Here is a 23286-nt window from a genome sequence, read left to right as displayed (position 1 = left end):
GTTCGGCCTGCCCCTGAGCGGCGCCGGGGGTTTGTTTGTCCTTTTAACAAAATCCAGAACTTGCTGAGGAATTTGTTCAGCATCTTTGTAAATGAAGCGATGATTGAATCAAGAAAACTGAGTAATGAGCTTCATCCTGCTGATGAATCGACTTCATGTCTGACTGTCCATGTAAAAACCTGTGAATCATCCAAAACCTCATTTCACTACTGCTCAGGACGAGTGTAGTCGTTAGTAAACTCACATTAAACAAACTGAATTGAGGCTTTTTTTAAATGCAGAATCTACCAAATTAAGATTGAAACGCATGCCGTGCTAATTGAAGTGTTGTTACCATCTTCTGAGCTCCTCACAGAGCAGATCGCTGTGAGGTCTCACTCCGACTGGGACTAAAACAACACTCCCCTTCGGCCATTCCCAGTTATTTGTGGCCCTATTTACTGCAGCTTTATCTGCCATTTTGCTCCTGAATGAACTTCATGCAGAGGAAATGGCTTGCAATGTGAAGACCGTTGAACCAAGCTGTCACAGCCTGACCAATGCACTGTGGCACATTTTCTTTTAATAGACCGTCGAGCCTCACGCTGCTGTGTGGCTGCGCTGTGTTAAATTGGGGGAAATGGCCGCCCTGCCAAGGAGAGCGACACAGGGGCTTAGATCTCTGATTCCTCCTCTGATGTTTGCCTCATTATTTTATTTTTAACACGTCTCTACTATCAAAGGGAGGAATCGCTGGACATGATGAATGTTTTCTGTTTGTGGAGCTGTGTAACAATCGGGTTGCAGGGAAGAGTGTTCCGGTCTCTGTGGATTGGACGGATCCGGTGAACGACAGCACACTGCAGAACACGACAAAGCTCTGTTGTGACCCACATGATGATTGACGTCAGCATGACTCTGGGTTTTTGTTTCTTTTTTATTCTCTGTCTGATTTTGTCCTCTTCAGCCAAGACAAAGACATCGTGCAGCTCATTGTTTCAGTAGTGAGGAGGAATAAGTTTGAACCTGAGAGATAACCCGACTTGTGAGGTTCATATAACTCAGAGATTGCAACGTGTAATCTAGAAACTTCTCTTAGTTCTGCTCTTGCAGGATCAATCCCTCAGGGGCCGTGGGGCTCGTTGAGGTGGAGGTTTACAGGAGCTGAAACAAAGACTCCAGACGAGGCCGTACAGGACAATAAAGAGGCTTAAAGTCTCGAGTAGGAAAGTAAAGTTCAAAAACTCCAAATGAACACAGAACCAAGCAGAAACAGGAGGGGGGGGGGGGGGGGGGGCACTGGGGAGAAGAACAGAAACACCAAACTAGAAACGCTGCACAAAATAGAGCAGGAGGCAAAGAACAGAGGACGAAGGAAACCAAGGACGTGAACAGACGTAGACGACTGGAGCACATGTGACAAAGATCAGAAGTAGAATGAAATGAAATACGTCCAGAGCATCGTCCCTGAAAGAGGCCGATCCGAACAAACTCGTGCAACAGCAACCGGAGCGGCTTCAACGTCTAAATGCTAAGTGTCCGGAGACGGAGAGGGAGGCCACGTTAGATAAACCCGGAGCTGGGAGAGTGCGTTGCTCTGCCAAGGCCGACGCTCTATCTCACCAGCGTTAAAGAAAGTGACAGAGAATTCCTGGATCCGCTCCAGAATGTAATGGATTCTTCCTGAGGTCACGCCCCAACACTCTCTTCATGGAAATTGGTTTGGTAGTTTTGGAAGTAAACCTGCTGACAAAGGAGGGGGGGGGGGGGGGCTGCTGCTCAGGATTTAGAGCGGGTCGTCCACTAACCTGAAGGTCGGTAGTTTGATCCCCGGGCTCCTTGATTCCTTTGCAAAACACTGAACCCCAAATTGCCCTTGAAGAGTGTGCAGGCAGTTTGATGTGTGATTTCCATATATGTGTGGATAGCTGAATTTACCATAAAGCACGACATAAACACAGATTAAAAGCAAATGGCAATAACAAACTCTAAGAATTTGTCCCCTTGGTGCCTGTTTCTTAGTGTTTGCATGTTTGTACAATCATTTAATTCGCTTTTCCTTCGTCTCTTCCCAGAAACACACAATCTAGATGTAGTGCATTAGTCTTTTGTGCAGCTCGAGCTCTGGTATTAGGATTACAGCGACCGTGGTTTGCGTGATGAGATGTGAAGTTTCACTTTAAAAAACGGGTAAAGCCGAATCAAACAAAAACGATCCAGCCGGTGAGAATTTGACGGCTCATGTTTGGCTCAAGTTTCATTTCTAATCCTTCTGAAAGACCCTCTTGTATTTTTCATGAACTTCAGCTGTAATATGAAGTTTAAACCACAGGGAGAAGTTCTGAACCTCCTGAATGTGACGAGCTCTCGAGGCTTGTAGCTTAACCCCCCCCCCCCCATGCAGTAACTCCTCGTCCTCCAGGGGGCAAGTTTATATGTGTACGTACACCCTGCTCCGCGGTGCTTTGAGGGAGATACACACACACACACACACACACACACACACATGCAAGCACGTGCAGTCTAATCCGGTTTTCTTTCTATTAATGACTCCGGTGCTAATTAGAAAGCATGCAGCTCTGCAGCACCCTCTAACTCGCTCCCTCAAGCCGGAGGAGGCTCTTCATCTATGGCCGGGTACACGGCACAGAGACATAAAGAAGGAAATTACAGTCGTGTTAGTGGAGCTGTGGGGCCACACAACACGGCGGCAGCTTCTACACAATTGTCTACTCGATTGTTGTCCCTTTGCCTCCAAGTTTTATTTTTGCCACACTGTTTAATTGAATCGCGGCCGTGTGCTTCTTCTCACTGCCACAGCGGCTCTTAATGAGCACGGCTCATAGACACTGGCACTGTGTTAACCCTCCATTCCTTTTAATTATCTTCCTCACCTCCAGCCGGTGTGACAGAGGTGGCTTCCTGTCAAAGTTTAGTCACTTCAGGTCACGTGCGTCACGGAGGAAAGTGTGAATGTGCACAGGAAACCAGGACCCTCCAGTCTGCAGCTCGTCAGCACAGAGCGTCTCCAACACGCTCTGGTTACATCACCCAGAATCCAGAGCAGCCGCTTGAGGATGCAGAGAATCTGACGTTCATCCGACTCAACTAAAATACATTTTCTTTAAATTGTGACTTTAACATAAGGGGACTGTGTTTGTGTTTGTTTTGTTCTCCCGCTCCCACACAACACATGTTTGCCGTCTCACTTCGCTGAATATGTTTTGCATAAAACCTGAGAACAACAAACTCGGAGGAGAAGCAATAATTCTGACGTCTCTTTTCTGTTTGCAGTTCAGTTTCAGGCCGAATGCAAAATGTTTCCTGAAGCTGTGTTCGTTGTTTCCATTAGAGGACGAGTCAGGTTTCACGCTGGGTGTCAGAGGAACGTGAAAACAAACAGCACGTACGAGGAGTCACATTCATCACATCAACCAAACAGCTTTAATGATGCGTTGGTTTGATTCCATTAAAGATTACAATTAAGCCCAAGTCACAATCCAAGCAGCCTGGAACTAACACGCTTGTTTAATCTTAACAGTTCCACCTGTGCCTTCTCGTCTTTGAAGCTTCACTTGATTCAAATTCGACGGGTTTGTCCCTGACCCACATATCAACCTTCCACCAAGTTTCATAGATATTCACTCTCTAGCTTTTCCAAACTTACTCAGAAACAAACATCATGGGGTGAAAACAACACCTCCTCAGCAGAGGTTTGTTTCCTCCTCTTGGTTTTCTCCACTCTGCATCGACGTCTCTTTATTTCTCTCCACACGATGAAGATGCTCTTCAAACACACACCAGTGACCTAAGATCACCGCTGAGAGCACCCCCCCCCCCCCTGACTGAAGCTCGTTTAATAATTGAAGTCCCTCACTGCAGATGAAAGACAGAAAGAGCTTTGCCATTATCAATCTTCACGGAGCAGAATCTTTGATATGTCGCACCACCTTCGTTTTTGAGCTTGATCTCCGTGCACAGCTCTGCTCTGGACAGACACCGGTGTTCTGTCTCGGTCGGGGGTTTCCAGAAACCAGGGGCCACTGGCACGGCTGTATGTATATTTCCTCTGCTGTCAGCTTGTCACTGAGGATACAGTTTAATTCCAGGAGTGTCAGAGGAAGAAGCCCACAGGGGTAAACAGGGGAGGAATTGGGATGCAGGTCGGACGGATGAGTAAATTGAGTCTTAGCGGAGCAGGATGTTTCAGAAAGTGACCAAATGATCGATGGGGGAGATTTGCAGGCGTCTGATTTGTTGCAGGTAACTTACGGCTGCAGAACTTGGTATTTTAACTTGCACGTTTGAGACTTTGCATTTTCCTCAGGAGAGAAAAACAAGAGACACAGAACAGCGAGCGGGGCACAAACGGCCGGAGGCAGGGATTGACATCCAAACAAACTGAGGCGTCCAATTAGGCTTTACACTGCATACTGGTAATATAGCCTCTGTGATGCTGTGTGCACTGTAGGACACAGTTACACTTCCATATGTTGCTTTTATCGGGCTGCGGCTAATTAAAAAACACATCTGAGGAGAGGCTAGGTCGTTCCCTTAGACCTTTTTCTGAAGAGTAACTGAAGCACATTTCAGATTTCATTAGCAGCTTAATGATCATTGCCACTCTCACTAATGTGCCAATCAAAATTCAACAGTTTTATTTTTCTTGAAAGTTTAAGGAGTATCCAGGAACCGGCGGATGTTTCTCCGGCTAATTGATTGCTCTCGACGGGTTAACAAGAAAAAACGCTTTTTCACAGAAGGTCTTTTTATTTCATTGGATCTTGTTTTCAATAGAGACCTGTGGAGGGGGAGAAAGGACATTCAGTTTTTATATATTATCGATTTTCACACTTTCATAAGAGGAGAATGTGACCTCAGTGGCTTTACCTCATCAGGAGAAAACCTTGCTAAGGTACAATGCATGTGACTGAAGGATTCCAGTAAAGTGCACATCACAGAAACTCCCTCTAAAGATCTCAGAGCTCTTTGCTCTTCAGAGTTTGACTCGGCCTCTTCTGGAGCTGCGAGCGATCGACCTGAACAAAGACACGTGAGGATGTCCAGACCTTTGTGTGAAATATAAACCATCTGAAAACCACTTGCTTTTATTTAAATCACTGCTCCTGCCTTGGAAACTAGAAATAAGACCCATCATGCTTTTTTCCATCTGCATTCCAGTCCCGATGTGAATCCTTAGCGAGTCACGATGCATCTCATCCGACTCTGGGGAACAGACGTCTCAGCAGTTCCTAAATGGCGACTCATGCATATGTTGCATCAACGTGTTGCAGGCTTCAGAGCAGAGGGAGAAGAATGCAAACAAACAATATCTCTGCAAACATAACAAGACTGTCGACTGCACCCTGATCTTTCAACTGAGGAGAAACAGAACTTGCTCCTGTACAACAAAACTCTTCTGGTTGCCTTCAGCCTGCTTGAGTCTGTGTGATGAGATCTGAGCAGACTTCCTGTATGACCGAGGAAACTCAGCAGACACAGGAAGGTTACAGGGTTTCTGTTCACAGCCTTCTTCCTGGTCTTCTTTCAGAAAAGTGCTGGTTTCAGGCCCCAAAGATTTGCTCACTATTAATTTCTGTCTGTCAGCGCGCCTTGCTGTGCACGTTCTGTCTACTCAGCTCGCCTCCACGAGGACTGAGCCATATTTGTCTCAGAGCACGAGGAGGCGGTTTAATGTGCAGCTCTAGCATTTACATCAGTTGTAGTGGCATTTGTTTTCTGGCACAGCTACCTGACTCCCTGACAGATCATTTATTCTCCTCTTGTTGTTCTTGTATTTTTCACCAGGTGTCGGGAAGGCTACCAGGGAATCCGCTGTGACCAGTTTCTGCCCAAGACCGACTCCATCCTGTCCGACCCCAGTAAGTGTCTGCACTGGAGTGTATCCAGTGTTCCCACAGCCACCATTAGACCGCACCAACAAGCATATGGAATTAAATATCAGGGAAACAGAGGGGGTCATATTTCTTCTCACCATTTGAATATGGCTCTGATCTGCAGGGGGAAATCAGATGTTCAGAAACTTGCACTGACATTTACTCTACGTGTTCTCACTACCAATTCCCCATCTCTGCCGTATGACACGTTTACTTCCAGTGGTGAAGCACATCTGCAGCGTGGCTTCTCAGCTATTAAATATAATTTAAAAACAAATTTAAAAGCAGTGAAGTATTCCTCGAGAAATAACAAGGATAAATACACCGGAGTTAAATATACTTCACTGGTTTGAACCTTTACAATAACATTTCTGACAAACACTGTTCAGTGGAGTTCTCTAACATTTTAAGCACCGTCTGGGTTTCATGGATTTTTCTATCTCCTGTTACACTCTTTCTTTACATAAGCTCATTTCAGGTCCTCGTGTAACCTTTCTCATTTTCCTTTCTGTTCACTCGTTTCTCAAACATCCTCTCCTACTTCAGACTAATGTCACTTTTTCCCCTTTTCTGTTTTTAATCTGCCAAAGCCGCAGCCCTCTCAATGTCACGTACCTGAGGGAAGAACACAAATTGCCCCGACTTCTGTCCTTAGCCCATCGCTATCTCCGCCGTATTAATTTCCACGTTCCCCTCATCTTTCCCCGAAATGCAACCTTGTCACTTTGGCACTGACACTGGTACAACAGCTTATCTGTGACTTTCCTGCTAACAAGCCACGTGCAGTCACAGCAGCGTTCACCGTGAAGGGACGGTGATGTGCCTCTGGAGGGTTTTTACTTCCTATTTGTCCTGTGTCCAAAAATCATATTATGAGATTAAAATTCCCCCTCGTGAATATGAAATTCTCCTCTTGATTGCAAAGGGAGAATGGGCCAAAGATAACACATGTAGATTAAACATGGCAAACGCAACATGGCTTGCTCTTTTCTTAATATCCTTTATTTCCAGATAATTAATTAGGTGTCTGTAATTAGGTTTTTAATTCCAAGCGAGTATTAGGGTAATTGTCCTTGTTGCAACAACATTGGTGCTCGTTCGAGTGACGCCCGGCGCTTTGTTTCCACAACAAACCTCCTGACCTGAACGTACCGGTGGCTAAGAGCCGTTACCGTCCTCGTCATTAAAACAATTTGTCAACTGTCAGATGGAAGCAGAATGTTGTGGATTGTGTTGCTGTGAAGAAGGTTTTAGGAAATATGTTCTCATAGGTTCAATGTAAATATTTGCAGGAGGGTCAAGATGACAGCTTTTATATTTGACAATCTTAAAAATCTCGTACAATATTTACAAAAGGAAATATACAAAAATAGAGCATGAACAGCTCGTTTACTTATCTAACATTATTTACAGGACGGCATCCACGTATAGGATGTGGAAGATTAGATAATAACCAATAAATATTCACTTGGATTTAAATGAAACGATTTTCTGGAAGTCGACAAGAGTATTTAAGTCACACCTGACTTTCTGAACTCAAGGAAATATGCTGCAAATCAACTCAGCCGTGAAATAAAGTGTTTGTGTAAAATGTGTTTTTCAGGTGCGATTTGGATCCGTTTCCAACAGCAGCATTTCAGAGTTAAGGTTTCAGAGGCAGGAGGTTGTTTATGTATTAATGTTTGGAAGCTATACGGAAACTAGCTGCATGCCCCGACTCGCTGTTTGTCTCATAAAAACAAGCTCCAGCATCTGTTCTGTAGACTCAACAATATTCCACACACCTGCAGGGGGGGGAAGGAATTGAACTTCGACATCCACAAACAAAGTTGTTCTCTGTAAAACCAGAAAACGAACCTCAACCATAACCTCAGATTTGGTTTCCTCGCTTAAAACCTTGATTATTAGTGGATTATTGGACAGGATGTTTTCAGGTGAATTTCCATATAAATTGTCTGGGAGTTAAATCATTACCGACGGGGGGGGGGGGGAATGAAAAAGAAAGGTCTGTGTTTTCACTGCGTCCCGGCAGAACCTCCGGTCCCCGACACCTTTCTGTTTGTATCGGCTTTACCTCACACAGCTCTCCCTGATTCATTTCTGATTTCACACATCTATATTCTCTGTGCAACTTTCTCCAACTCGCTGCCAAATCTCTCTCCTCAATTCATTGTCGAATAGTGGGAATCGATTGGCGCACTCTCAGGTCATTATTCTCTCTGGCTCCAGTCCCGCTCTCCGCTGCCTCCTTTCATTCCTGACAAGTCCCTGTTCTCTGTTCTCTATTAGAAAACACAATGTCGTCAAATTTGAGGATTTATTTTCCAGTAACACCAACTTTTGTTTTGTCTTCTTTCTCCATTTTATTCAACTATTTCCTGCTTCAAAAAAAAAAAAGGGGGTAAGTGCAAAGCTTGAAAAGAAGAGTGTGGCCTCCCCTCTTCTTTCCTTCCCCCCCCTCAGATCATCAGTCCCTCATTATTTACCCGGGTTACCTTTGTCTCCCCTGCTCGTGTTGTTTGCCTGCTCCCTCTTCCAGAACGCTCCCCCCCCCAGACGGACCCCCGCCCCCTCATCTGTCCCTCGCTCACCTCGTCCGTGCCATTCTCTCCTGAACGGGCATCTTCTCCAAGCGTCAGTCCCTCATCCTCCCTCCCTGTGGTCCACAGCTCTCAGTCCTGCTCGTCTCCTAAGTGGCCCCGGCCTCAGATGGGTATATGGGTAAGAGAGGTTCACCGGCAGGGCAGACGAATGCTGCCAACCACCTCTGGCTCAGCGCTGCCTCGGCGGAGCGGGAGAAAGGATGCGGGGAAGCGTCTTCTGACTCTGTGCTATCGAAGAGTCTCAGGGTCTCACAGGACGAGGACAGTGTCATGACTCCAGTGGCTGAACAAACAGAATGACAGTGAGAGACAAGGCCAGGCAGAGAGGGAGACATTTGTCCCCTCAACAAAACACCCAACACCACATGCTATAATTTAAAATATTCACAACAAGGCTGGAATAACATACTGGCTTCCAAAACCACAAAACAATATTGAACATAAGCTCCAGGCTGAATACCAAATGCAGCACATGAATAAATGCCAGACAGTGTTACATAAAGCATTTAACTCAAATTCAAACGTTTGAAATCCAGTTTTCCACAACTGCTTTGACACTGTTTCATATATCACGTCTCACTTGTTTTAAAAAGCTCTACATACACACATGCCTTGTAGAGAATATTATACTGCATTCAAAATACCAATTAAATACATAAAATAACAAGGGGTAGTACATCTTCAGCCCCAATTTCAAGGAAGCTGCTTCTTTCTCTTTTTCGTCCTTGTGCACCTCAAACTGAACTAAAGCAGCGATTGGTTAATGATCCTTTGAGCAGTTAGTGTTCATACATATGATCAGCTGGTTAGTGAGACATTGGTAAATGATTTATTAAAACATTATAAACAATATATTTATTGTTTAGTTTGACCTTAACTCCTGAAACATTGGTTATCCAATGTGGAATGAGAGGTTTCGTTTTTTGCAGCCAAACATTGTTCAAAAGCAAATAAAGTTATTTTAGATTCTGTTAAAGATCTTAAAGTTTCCAGAGATAACAAATAAAAGAAAGGAGTGTACGAAGAACACTATTTCCATTCTATAGTTTATTCAGTACAAGAGGAACCGTCTGTACAGAAGTAAATGTGGAATAATAGTTTAATAAGGTTTTAATAAAGATATAATAAAGATGTATTAAAACACTGGGAGGTGAAGAGGGGGAGAATGAAGGTTAATGGTTTCATTTATAATGAAATTTCATTTGAGACCAATTTAGAGTAATTGCTTTTTGATTAGGAGACGAAATTGTTTCAGCATCACAATGTAGAGAGAGATGCCAAACATTTTATTTAGTTGATTTGGTTAAAACCAGATTCTCTGTGTATCAAATCAAATCAAATAAAAAATCTAACTTAATTTAATAAATATCCCAAAGCTTAAACTTGGAGATTTAAAGCCACGTTCTGGCTCTCACAGTCTTCTGTTGTTCAAACTGGGAGGCCGATGATAGAAAGATCTACTCTGAAGAAGAAGTTGCACAAAATGAGATAGATAGATAGATAGATGGATACTTTACTAATCCCGTGGGATATTCAGATATATAGAATCCAGGCGCTAACATAGACTTGAACGTGGATCCTTCTCTCCCCCGCCCGAACCTCAATCTGTTCCTTTCATCATCTCCTTTCATCATTGTCTCAGCCCCATTTAAAAAGAACATATTCCACCTTTCTGAATCCAGGGCGACGGCCTAGGTTTACGACGCCGCCGGGCAGATTGAGGATATCCTCAATATCTGAATAATCTACATCCCATGCATCACAGCCCATAGACACGGAGAGGGAGAGATTTACAGATTTAAATCTGAAGACAAATTGAATTCGCACTATCTTTATGAGATTTGATTTCATGCTCGGCAGGTTTGTGTGTACTACCGTCGCAGTAATCACGCGACTGCATTTTCCCCGAGTCTCCAGGCCTGTATCTCATGTTGTACTGCGTGTTTCAGGCCATAAGATACAAAGGAAGCATAAAATGTGGGATTGCTTTAAGCTTCATGCTTTTATCACGGACCAACTGTTGAGTCCGGGGCGGCGCAGGCACCTTGGATGGTTTCACTAACGCTCCACTGAGCATGTGATCGATGTTGTTCAGTCACAACCGTGCAGACACTTGTGTATCTCAGGGACGCTCAGAGAAAAGCCTTGTTTGGTTGGTTTTCATGAACATGCACAGTGTGAATGAAATGTCCTTGAGCTCCAGAGGTCACGCTCGCTGGCTGACTGTGACCTTGACTTCATTTGAAATCAATAAGTCACCACACACACGTCTGTGAGTGTTTTTGCATCTATCATGAGACAACAGCCTCAAACAGTTTACGTGGGTGATCTTGAACTAGATGCAAACTGGACGAGCAAAGGGCAGAGAGAAAGTCAATAGAGAGCCACGAGCATAGATACAGTATTTACTGTTTATAAAGGGAGTGAACTTTAACCCTGGTTCAATTTATTAAATGTGGAGATGTTGGTTTGTGTAGATGTATGAGGATGTTTGGGATTTCTTTGAGTTTAACAAGTAGGCGTCAGAGAAGACATTTTGAAATCTTCCACACGGGAGCTGTAAGTGTTGATTTGTCATAATTGCCTATGTAGTAACTGTATTTGAAATATCAATCAATCAAGTTTTATTTGTATTTCACAAATCTCAATTTGTCTCATAGGGCTTAAATAATGCTTTAACTTTCATTTAACCTCTGGGGTTTAATATTTGACACACATTCGGTTAGAAAAGGCAACAGAACCAAATTTACAGAACGTCCTCCCTTATATTTCTTACCATTCTGTGTAAGTGTGTGTCAGTGTGTAGAAGTGTGTGCTGCTCTGCTTCCTGCATGTCTCCATCCTGACGTCCCTGCAGAGCGTTGAGAAGGTTAAAGCAGATTCTCAGGATTCATCTTGTTGAATTCACACAATCTAAAAGACGAGCACGTGGCTTAACGCTCGGCACGTCAGACACACCGGCCTCCCTCCTCTTGACACTAACTCACTGTGTCAAGATAAATCCAACCGACCAGGATCTGGATAAAGAACTGTTGAGTCGGCGTTCTTGACGGCTCTGAGAAACTGAAGCAGGGTGCTGGTCGGAGTTTCTCTGTTACCCGACCGGAGCAAACCTCAGTATTTTATATTGATGGAGATAATACCGGTGGTTTTGTGTGGAGCTGGAGCTGCACCGGCTTCTCCTGGTTTAATTGGTTCATGTCCAGGGTGAAGGAAATGGCCATGCTCACATCCACACTCCAATTAAAACAACAAAAGAAGAAGTCTCTCTCTCTGACAGCAGGTCTCTTTGAAAACACATGAGAAGAATCCATGACACATTAATAGTGTTCACAGATTCTTCTCCTCACTGCAGGTTCTGTTTGTTTGCACTCACATGCAAAACACACTGGATTAGAATTAGCAGCATAATCCATGAGTTGAAATTATCAATAAAAAGAATAAAATAACATACACTTGCGTAAAATAAATAACGACAACAATAAGCATCCCTGTTATCATCATTATAATATATATATATATACACTTGATATTGGACCTTTCAGTACAAAGTGCTTTACAGCTGTGGTTCAGGAGGTAGAGGTCATCGGTTCGATCCCCAGATCCACTCTCCAAATCTCCCCTGTGCCAGTGCTGTGTGAATGCAAATACAACCGTAAAGTGCTTTGAGCCATCAATAAGACTGGAAAAGCTCCACACACACACAGACACACACACACACACACACACACACACACACACACACAGCACAGATAACTGGTTGATGATCATTGAAAGATAAAGAGGAAGCATGACATTCAACACAATGCAAACAGTAAACAGTGAAGATGTGAGACATGCAGAGGATTGTTGACTTGATGATGATCTGGGTCGTACCATCTCAAAGTCTGTCGTTCTAAATGGTCAGAGCACAGTAACTCAACCCCTCTGTCTCATTGGTTTCCTCCGAGGCAGGTTTGGGCTCGTACAGTTTGTCCACTCCTGCTGAGACCTCGCGGGGACAAGATCTCCGTCCCGGTGTTTTGGTTGCACTTCCCCCGGTTGCACTTGTTCCGGCGGTGAGAGCGAGGGGGGGGCGGGCGGATGGCGCGGGTGACACATTGTTCGAAGGCGGCGGCGGCGGCAGAGTCTCGGTGAAACCTCCGTCAGCCTGAGCTTGCCAAGTTTCACACATTGTGTGATGGCGTCGCTTGCTGCAGGAAGACAGAGTGAAGCAGAACCGCTGCCAATGGAAATCTCCCTTTCCCAACATGTGTTTGTCCATTTTCACTGTGATGAATCCCCGTCTCCTACACGTGGAGATTGGTGCGTTATCTTTATCCACACATTCACCGGGCTGCACGTCCCGGCAGGGGGAGTGGTGCTCTTTCTGTGGAACAGCTCACCTGTCCACGTGCTATCCCGTTTGCATCAGGTACCTCGCTGCTGTCTGCTTCCTCTGGAACACGCAGACGTTCATTAGCTGCAGCCGGGGCCGCTCCGTGTTCGCCTGCGTCCTCACCGAAGTCTGCGCCCGCTTTACCACAGTGACACGGAGCATTAGAGCGCACACTGTGTTTAACTGCTGCTCCTGCGAGCTGCAGCTGGATTACACAGGGACGTGCTGCGAGTGTCCTCGCCGTGACCTTATCCTCACCAGCGCCAAACCCCAACTGAATGAATTAAATGTACAACAGCCCCTGAATAGAATTACAACCCTGAAAGTTTCGGGATTTGAGCTTGATGCTATTGGCTGATCCCAGTCAAGCTCATGCATTTTGCCGTCTGTGCAGCATTAGCAGCGTCAGAGATTGGCCGACTCTGTGTTTTATATTCTCCCTCTGCCAACAACAACAGAATCCACTCTGCATATACATCTCTTTTCAAATGGAGCTGAACCGGCTCTGGAGTGATTCTCCTCCGGCGCATGAACAGTGTGGAAAACAAAAAACGACTCTAGTGACGGAGCTTAATGAAATCTACTGATTGCTGGAACCAATTTACTTTCCGTGCATCTACTGATGTGATAGCAAGCAATCATAAGAGAGGAAATTTGTATGGATGGCTGTAATTCATCCAGCGTGCACCCCCCTGTGTGATTTGCTGACAATATTTACCCAAGTGAAGGATTAGGATTGAATATTAAAACAATAACTTTGTGGTTCACTTTCCCACCACACTGCTTTTCCCCTTTTTCTCCTGTTTCCCCTCCGAGCATCCGATCAAGACCTGGTGCTGTGCCCACATTCAGGCCCTAATGGAACTGGAAGGCCCAATTTATTGTGAAGTATGGGTCTTGTCAGCCGGTGCTTAGTGAAGAATATGTCAGTGGGATGCAGATTATCCCGGAGCAGCGGGCTGATATGCTTGCTGCTTGCACCCCCCCCTCCAGTCACAGGTCATTAATAACCGGGCCGGATTGGCAGACAGTGCAATTCACCCGCCTCGTCTCAACGTGGGACATTCTTCTCCTTCTCTCTCCGTCCATTCTTCATGTCTGTCTACACTTTTTCAATTCCCTTCTCTCCAGCTCTTGCTGTTTCAAGTTGGTTTACTTTTTTACCAAAGTTTGGCAGCCGGATGTCAGTGGACCGGCTCCGCCCCACAGCCAGCTGCCTCCCTGACACAGAGCGCCAAACTCACTTTACATCATTTACAGGCAGATTTGTTATTCCTTGTTTTAGCAACATAATATATCTAACTTTCATCTTAAAAAACAAATTTGATGTCTTATTGAAATGAAATGATCTCTATAGGTTAAGCAGAGCATTCACCAACTTTAAACAATAAGTCAGACAAAGTCAGGTAGATTCAAGATTCAAGAGTCGCTGGCAGTGAAATGCTTGAGTCACAGGCTCTCTTCCAGCAATGCTCAAGTAGTGCAAAACAAGATAAGATAAATCATAATTTTTACAATATTAATCACAACATGGCAAATGCATGAATGCAAATAATAAACACATAACAAATTCTTACCTTGATGCATTTGGCAAAACTCTTGCTTTGTTTATCGGGCTAATAATACTTTGAAGCAAAATAATTCTGTAGACCTGAGAGGTGATAAAAATTGGAATGTGAGGTGGTTTTATTTCTTCCTGTTCGAGCTGCTGTGAACATCTGGTTGTTTAACATTCTGAGTGTTTTATTTCCTGTCAGCGATTCTTTGACGGGTTGACGGACAGCTGTTGCTCACAGAGACCTTTTCTGAATTAGCTGCTTCCTGCTGCAGGAACACGGTGATAAGACTGAATCTGACCTGTTAGATACTATGAATGTGTCTCTGATGCAAACCCATCATTTAGTTGAAGAATCTATTATTTGAAAGTTGGTTATTGAAGCTTTAAAGATTTTTACCTTCTCTTTTCTGGGCTTCAATCTGCTCCATTTTGTCCGTCTGATTTCAGGCCTTGTTTTCCTCTCTTTAGTGCTTCCTCATTCCTGGGCTGTTTTTATTCAGTGGGTTCCAGGTCCAAGCAGATCATCCTCCTCAGGCCTTTTGTTTGGACCTGTCAGATTAATGGATGCAGAGCACACAGCCGAGATAAAGGAGCTCCTCTCACATCAGTATTCACAGATTCCTTGTTACAGAGCAACTTTGGCTGTTTAAGCAAACGTCTCATCTGACGCCAGCCTAATAAAAACCTGCCAGCTCCGACTAACGTGATTATGACAACTTGCCAGGAACACAGGTGAGAGACCAAGCTAATGGTCGATCAGCTGAGGGAGAAAAATGACTTTAAACTGTCCTGCTAACGATTTTAATGCTCCTTTTACAAAGCGTTACCTGTATACATAGATAACTTTAACCCATCTATATTACTCGCTAAATGTAAAGTCATCATCAATTATTGAATCCTCATCTGTAGGACGTAGGAGTTTGCATGTCCTCCCGGTGGTTTCCTGTCATTCAGCTCGGCTTCCTCCCACAGGTCAGGTTAATTGAAAACTCTTAATTGACTGTAGGTGTGAACGTGACAGTGACTGGTTGCTCGTCTCTGAGTGTCAGACCTGTTATCTGCCGCTGACATATCCATCCTGTCAGCTAATTGGCTCCAGCTCCCCCCCCCTCAGCGGATCATTTTGAATGTTTTTCAGAATGAGTCCGTCTGCTTTACACAGCTTTCATTTCGATACAGAAGAAAAACTGTTTTATATTCATGCAAATATGATAATAAATAGAAACATAAACATATAATTGCATCGGTAAAGCTTTATTTGTCACAAAACCCGGCTTTCAGAATGCTTTACAATTACAATAAACAAGACCATAATACATCCTTATATTATTATTATTATTATTATGTACAGTAGTACTTTGTTTTTCTCTCCTGACCCTTCAGCAAAACTCTTCACTGCCATTAAATCTGCAAAGACTTCATGAATTCATGAGCATTAGAAGCACATAGATAAAACACGATAAATAAAAATGAATACATGAATATTTAGTTTATTATAAGGCAAGACAATAAAGTTGCATTAGAATCGATGGGCGCCCTCGGCTCTATCATGGTCTGCTCTTCTTCACAGCCCTCTTCTTCTACTCTTCTAATTCATTCTCTTCATAAGACTAAACCCATCACCCCCCCCCCCCCCCGCTCAGCCTGAATGAAGAGCAGGGACCCAGTGTCTGTGCACATTAAGATACGCTTTGCCTTCCCTCCACCTAGATGTGGCTCTAGTCTAGTGCTTGTGGTCATTAAATCTCCAGGAACAAGAGGGCTGATCAGGGATCAGTGCCCTGGCTGTGTGGCAGTTTTAAATTGCACCGTGCCAAGAGGAACACTGGTTCTTTTAAAGGCTGTGATGTAAAAATAACTGCAGCTATCCTCACGTTACCTCTCTCTGCTCCTCTGTCATGCACCAGACTGGATGATCCAGCCCATGAGCAGTGGTTTGACTGTCGGTGTATGAAAGTGTTACTGAATGTGTATTTTCTTACGGAGGCCTTAATGAGGTGATGGAGCACTGAGGGCGGAGGGAAGCTGATCCAATGCTCCTGTGGTAAAACTGTTCGTTCTCTGCAGAGATAATATTGTGTGACTTGCCACTGAAGCCCTTGTGAAGCTCCGGGGGGGGCGTGAAGCTGTCGGTGTTAAAAACGAGCGGCTGTGAGGGGAAGCGTCTGGATCGTTGACAAAAAGTAAAAAGCTCATATCAGTGATCATAAACAATTAAAAGAGGAGAGAGGTCAGTTACAAATCCAAGGAGAATTTTGATGAGGAACATCTGATCAAAGAGATGCAGACGCAGGGTGAATGTGAATTCAACACAATGTGTGTTTACTCCGTGTGGCTGTGCAGCTGAGTACAGAAGAGTGTGGTTGTTGACGCACACGTTGATAAATGCTGCTCTAACAGTAATGGATCACTGATGGCTGTTTGTGCAGGTGCCTGCGGTATTTACACACAACAGATGTTTTAGAACACTTGAATTGACTCAGCCTGTAACTGCTAAACTACATTGGAATTGTAGATATTGCAGATTATAGCCGAGCTTACACTTTTCAGTTTGTGTTTATTTGACTGCTTCTTAGGATCCGTAAAGAACCCCTGTTTAGCACTAAAGCACAACAGGTCCACCTTAAAAACTTTAAAACATAAAAAATGTGAAAACATACAATAGGATATAGAAACAAAATTGTACAATGATAAAAAGTAATTTAAATACAATAAGATTAGTCTCCAGTGTGTTAATAAGGTGACACAAAACTGGATCTAATATATAGAGAGGAAAAAAGTCCACTCTCCATGTTGGTTTCCTGGAAAACAAGATGAAAAAATTTACCTTAAATGTTGAGATCAGTGAAATCGTTTATTTATACGACGTTGTTGTCTTATTTATAGTTAATGACACAGAGAATGAGTCTGGAGCCGTGAATACATGTGTCCTGAACTGCTGAGTCATGACTCTGCCTCTGAACGTCTCCATCAGGCTCCTCTGTTCTCCGACAGCCGTCCACGCCCTGCAGCCTCTGCTTACTAAAACTCTGCTATCATTTACCACAACTACCCTCTCTCTCTCTCTCTCTCTCTCTTTCTCTCTCTCTCTCTCTCTCTCTCTCTCTCTCTCTGTCTCTCCCTCCCTCCTGCCTCCTCCTTCAGTTCATGGCTTTTGGGAACAGTTTACTCGTCTCTTCTTCCTCCTCCTCCTCTCTCATTCATCCTTGCAAAGCCTCTGGGCGAGCCACCGTCCCTCCTGTCTCTCTCTCTCTCTCTCTCTCTCTCTCTCTCTCTCTCTCTCTCTCTCTCCGTCCTCCTGGTTTCCTGAACGCCTCGGAGGCATCAGTGATTCACGCACTGACCTTGCACCGCCGACATCTGAAGACCGGCCGCCAAGATTTCTTCTTTTACGTTTGTGCAGCTGTCGTTGCATCAGGGCAGCGACTGCAGGGGACACACGAGTCCTCATCAGGTGCATTCTGCTCCTGTGACGCATCCTCATGAAGAAGAGCATGTCGGGAGTTTTTTTAAGCGCGTGTTATTAGCTTAGTGTAAGTCACAGTTTCGCAGGGAAATTGCTTCACTTGAGTTCCCTTTGATGTGAAATTGTAAAATTTTGTGATGTGTTATAATGATGAATTACAGAGTAATTAGGGAGCTGCAATTTACATGCTGACTAATGGGCATAAAATATCACATCAAAATAAAAGTAATCTCTTTGACACATCGTTTTTTTCGTTGCCCTGGAAGCTGATGAAACGGGAGCAAAATTAGAATTTCCCCACCAAGACGGGTGATAAGGGAGAGTACGGCTTAAAGACCTCCTCACAACTTTGAGTTTTCTTTCTCAAGATGTTTTATGGGAGAAGAAGAAGGAGGCGGGTGACGGGGGGGGGGGGGGGGGGGTCAGTTACTGTTTTATCTTAGTGATCGGTTAATACTCGTTGTTCCTCATAACCATTGAGATGTTTATCCCATCGCCTGTAAAGGTGGACGACCTGAAAGCTCCTAAAAGGGAAGTCAAAGCATCTTGATCGCCCACCGGTGCCGGGCAGCGGTATGGGTTATAAACCCTGCCTCCTCCATGTTAGTGGACTGGACACGTACCAAACTTAAATAGTTAAAGAATAGTTATATGAGTCATAGACTTTTCGAAATTGTTCCTGGGCAATGATTTCAATTTTAAAAACATTTAACCCTATTATTTACCTGTAATAAACCTTTTTTGTGGGTTTCCTTCCTGGTGCAGGTCCCTACTGGTGTTTTCGGTGCGTAGTGAATATTTCGGATTCATTTCGGTATAACGGGAGGAAACAGAGATGTGTCTGTGTTTATCCACAAAGTCACAGTGAAAAGTAAAAGAAGTAAGAATTGACTTTCATGCAGAGAGTAAATTATTCCAGAAAGAGGAAAACACAGTCTTTTCCACCAGCAGTCGAGCAGAATGCATCCCCATTACATTCTGCTTTAGAAATAACAGACCTCAGTCCAGTTCTTTCTAACACTTAAAACACTTTCTTCTGCTTTTTACTGTTCTTCACCTCCCACTGAGGCTGCTGCTTCTTCCACCTCCACCTGCAGCTCACCACTGGTTTACGGTCATTTCCTCTTAAAGCCGTTCCGTTGAGGACAACGCAGAGAAGCTCAGACTGAAGTAGAAAAGTCATGTTGAGGAAAAGTGGCTGCATCGAAATGACAAATCACATCAATTCAGAAAATAACTCCGGGAACGCACTGAACATCACAAATTGATGAGGCGTAGCCGTAAAAAGGTGAAAATATAAAAAGGGTACGAGGTATTACGGAATGAATGGAGGTAAAATAGAAAGCCCTTGGTAATATAATGTGAGTGTGTGGGTTTAGTACTAAGGGCCGGAGATGAAGACGTCAGTGATTTGACCCTGACGATGATTGACAGCTCCTTGTAGGCGTTTCCACGTCAATTCAGATGATGTCACAGACTATTTATTCCCCCCCCCCCCCCCCCCCCCCCCCTGTTGAACGGTGCAGATGATGAAAAGCAGCGTCCACAGAATGGACCAATTACTCAAAGTCTAAAAGACACCAAGTCCAATTTCAATCCACCAGTTTATTCTGACACTTTCATTTTTTGTTCTGTAGATTCCACATAACTTTTTCTGCTGCTCTCATAAACACTCACATTTATGAATCCAATTCAGAAGCTATTTAACGCCAAGGCTCCCAAGAAAACATCACTAATGTAAAAACCCGACCTTGTGCAGCGCTGAAAGAATCCGTCGATTAAATGTGAGAGTGAAAGTGATTTCAACCCAGTAAGTCCAAACAAAGCAAAGTCGGTTAAAAGCATCTTTGTGTGTTTGAAGCTTTCTGTCTTGTTTTGTGTCACTTTGCTTTTAATGCTGCGCAGCGAGAAGGAAATAATGTGAGGGAGGTTAGTGTCATCCCATGGAGGTGACCGTGTGTGTGTGTGTGTGTGTCTGTGTGTCTAATGGGCCGTGTCATGGAGAAGGAATGGTCATATTTTAAGGATGTGGGCAGGTAAGATTCTAAAAAGGGGGAGATAGAGACATTAGAATAGAAAAATAATAATTCTAAACCTAAAGTCCTGCATTTTACTTTATGAAATAAACTCAAGTCCAGTGTTAACCCTTGTTTTCAGCTCCTCTTGTTTAGAAGAGCTTCTTTATTTGTAACTAACGAACTTTACCCTCGTACGACCGTTTGCTCCAAATGTTTGACTCTATGTCACCGTTTGATTTGAATTGGAAATGTGACATTAAACCAAACATGAATTCATTAAATTGTCTTTCACTCAATATTAAGTTTGCAGCTCAATAAACACATTTAAGTTTGCTGCATGTCTTTAGGTTTTCCATCGGCAGATTGAGACTGTGTTTTATTCTGAATCTGTAAACTGCTTCCTGCTGGAGGATCCGCCTGAAACTAAACTGAGCAGTAAATGTGTCACAAAACGAAACTGGTAATTTAAAAGACAGTAAAAAGCTTTGTAGAACTGCAAAGTTGCTTATAATTCTCCATTTCACATTTCACCTGAGACAGTTGAATAATCCTTTATATGAGAAAGTTGGTTAGTGGAGCTCTAAATCTTTTTTTCTGTTCCCAGCCAGTTCCAATTCGCTCCATCACTCAGTTGGTCGTGTTCCTGTTCCCTCCTGTCCTGTTTGTATTAAATACTACGATACTATATATACTTCACTTCCTAAAACCTGCTGAATACAGAGTAGTATTTTATCTTGAGTACTCATCTAAGAAAGAGGTATCTACAGCTGAGTATGTGTAATAAAGTAGTATTTACTACTGAGTATATGTGTGATAAAGTATTATATATTACTATATTAAAATAAATAAAGTATTATTTAATATGGAATGCTTGTGTAATAATACAGTATTTAATACTGCATTCTAATATAATATTGTGTGTCAATGCTGAGTTTGAGTACTATATTGAGTAATCATGCCATATATGTAATGATTTAGTATGAAGTATTGAACATACATTTTGATCAGCCACATGTTGACGCTGCCGCTGGTCTGATGCATTTCAAGATGGTCTCTGGTTGCTATAGCAACTGCTGCAGGCAATATAAAAAACAACAGAAATGGAGAAAAAGAGAGAGAGAGAGAAAACGATGAAAGTAAAACACGACGTTCAACTTCAACGATGACTCAGAATCAGCGTTCTGCAAATAATATAGTTTGGTGCTTCTCTCAGTAATAAGGTCACAACACATGCAACCTTAATTAGAAAAACTAATAAACCACTTTAAGGCAGAATCCTTTTTATTTTCTTAACATCTGATTGTGAGTCTCACACAGACAGAATAACATCGAGGGTAGAATCCAGTGTATCACCTGCAGATCCAAACCTGAAGGCAGCAGTTATCATAGGATGAGGTAAATATGTGTCTCATGCACTGGGAGTGTTAATATCACTGCTGTGACTGCTCGTCCTAATCATGATGATGATAAGTGCTTCCTGTTACATTTATATTTACCACACTGCACAGAATCAAGCTGTGATACCAATCGATTCCTGCTCCTGCAAAGTGGAGTAAACATCCTAATATTGTGTAACATGTGATGCAACAGAGCGCCGACGTCCTGTTGCATCACATGACTGTGTGACAATATGGAGTTTCATCGAGGCTGAGCAGTGGACACCGCAGCGCCATCATCTAGCTTCTCCTCCTTCAGTGCCGCCATCTGTCAAAATATCAATTTATTTCCCGGCTCTCTGAAGAGTGCCAAGCGCTAATTGGAAATAGCACGTAGCGTATTCTCTGCTCTCCACACGGGGGGGAGTGAAGCTATCAGTCAGTCAGAGACGGGAACATGATGCAATCACTCCCTCATCCTGGACAAGAATCAGGTTCTTTTTTTTTATCTGACAGACGAAAGTAAAAGACACAAGGATTGTGTGTGTTTGTGTGTCGCAGTGTAATCTGAGACACACAAAAACACAAACATCATCTGTAATAACACAGGAAATACTTTTACTGCCCATTAGGTGCAGCACGCAAAGAGCGGATCCCAGGAGAAGTGATTAAACATGTAAATCTTTATTTTTACAATTCCTGATACAACATAGGAAATCAATGAACCACCCAACTATAAAATAAAATGCTGAAGCATTGAGAGAAACTGCAAAAAAAAGTAAAATCATCCAAACTAAATATTACCTACATATTGAAATATGAAGTCTTAAAAGTTTGCACATCAGATTTGTCGACCTCATATATATTATTTAATATGAGCATTAAAGAACTGACAAAGATATCTTCTTCTTCTTTGTGTGAAACCATTCCCCTGATGGAGGTCTAGCAGCGAAACGTCACAAATAAATATATCACCGTAACTAAGACAGTGTGCGGGGGGGTGTTATCTTCTATATGTTATCACTTTAACGATCAGTGTGTGTCACATGAAGTTTCATCGTAATCCGTGAAAACATAAAGCACACGAGGGCGATTGTGAATCTTTATGAGACTTCTTTATGTCACGTCATCACCGCTAATTTCATCATATATTTATTTTATGGGGAAATAAGAGTGAAGTCAGTAAATCACCTATTGGAGGAAGTAGATGGGACACACACAGACACACACACAAACAGACACACACACCCATGGGTCCACGGTGACATGCCACTGACTTCCTGCCACCCACACCTCCCTCTGCTTCAGGCGGCTACCACACACACACACTCTCACACCAGTTTGCTCTTTTTATAATTCTTGTGAGCTCCTGTATGTTCTGTGGCTTCATTTCCCCAGCAGATAGAAAATTGGAGGGATTAGTGATTTCAAGGGCGTTTTAATGGGCTCTTCAGTCTGTTGATGTGTTTGTCTATGTTCACAAACAGCAGAGTTAGACAGGAGATTTACCAGCACTGGGTTGTTCCCTCGGTCTCACACAGACATTATTACATCTTTAAAAGAGAATTAGAAAACAGCTTTGGATGTATTTAAATCTGAAAGCTGAAAATCAACACTTCTACACACAAGTTTATCTTTATTGTTCCAGCCCTTCTATCAGACCCCCCCTCTTTTATTCTGGTATTACATTTACAAAACTTTACCGTCCTGCTTTGATTGAAATTGAATTGATCTGTTTAAACCTCTTTGTTTGAAGTCTATGGTTGAAACTTCTCCCTGGAATAATTCTATAGAATTTGATGAGTTGAACGATGCAACATTATTTTAACTGGAGCTCCACCTCCTCCAGCTACAACTTTAAAATGCTGCTTGTATGTGAATGCATTAGTGATGATAATATGGCTTTTTTAGTGAAATATTCAAATGCAAGAGTTTGTAAGACTGCACCTTTCTATTCTCAATGATTTCCCCTCAAATACAGTCTTTGGAAACTTTGGGATTGTGGCTGCAT

At 43.2% G+C, this 23286-nt stretch overlaps 1 protein-coding gene across 1 annotated transcript in view; it reads left to right on the top strand.

The window, feature by feature from the left end:
• The window catches only part of LOC133966346 (pro-neuregulin-3, membrane-bound isoform), a 277333-nt gene that overhangs the window by 223160 nt on the left and 30887 nt on the right, over positions 1-23286 (top strand). The window contains exon 3 of the mRNA XM_062401242.1: positions 5788-5861. Coding sequence (XP_062257226.1) covers positions 5788-5861 — 74 coding nt within the window. The remainder of the gene's footprint in view (positions 1-5787; positions 5862-23286) is intronic.

The sequence above is a fragment of the Platichthys flesus genome, chromosome 12, assembly GCF_949316205.1.
Source record: "Platichthys flesus chromosome 12, fPlaFle2.1, whole genome shotgun sequence".
In the NCBI taxonomy this organism is placed as follows: Eukaryota; Metazoa; Chordata; class Actinopteri; order Pleuronectiformes; family Pleuronectidae; genus Platichthys; species Platichthys flesus.
The sequence above is the reverse complement of the archived record's forward strand: the minus strand, read 5'-3'. Positions and strand labels throughout refer to the sequence as shown.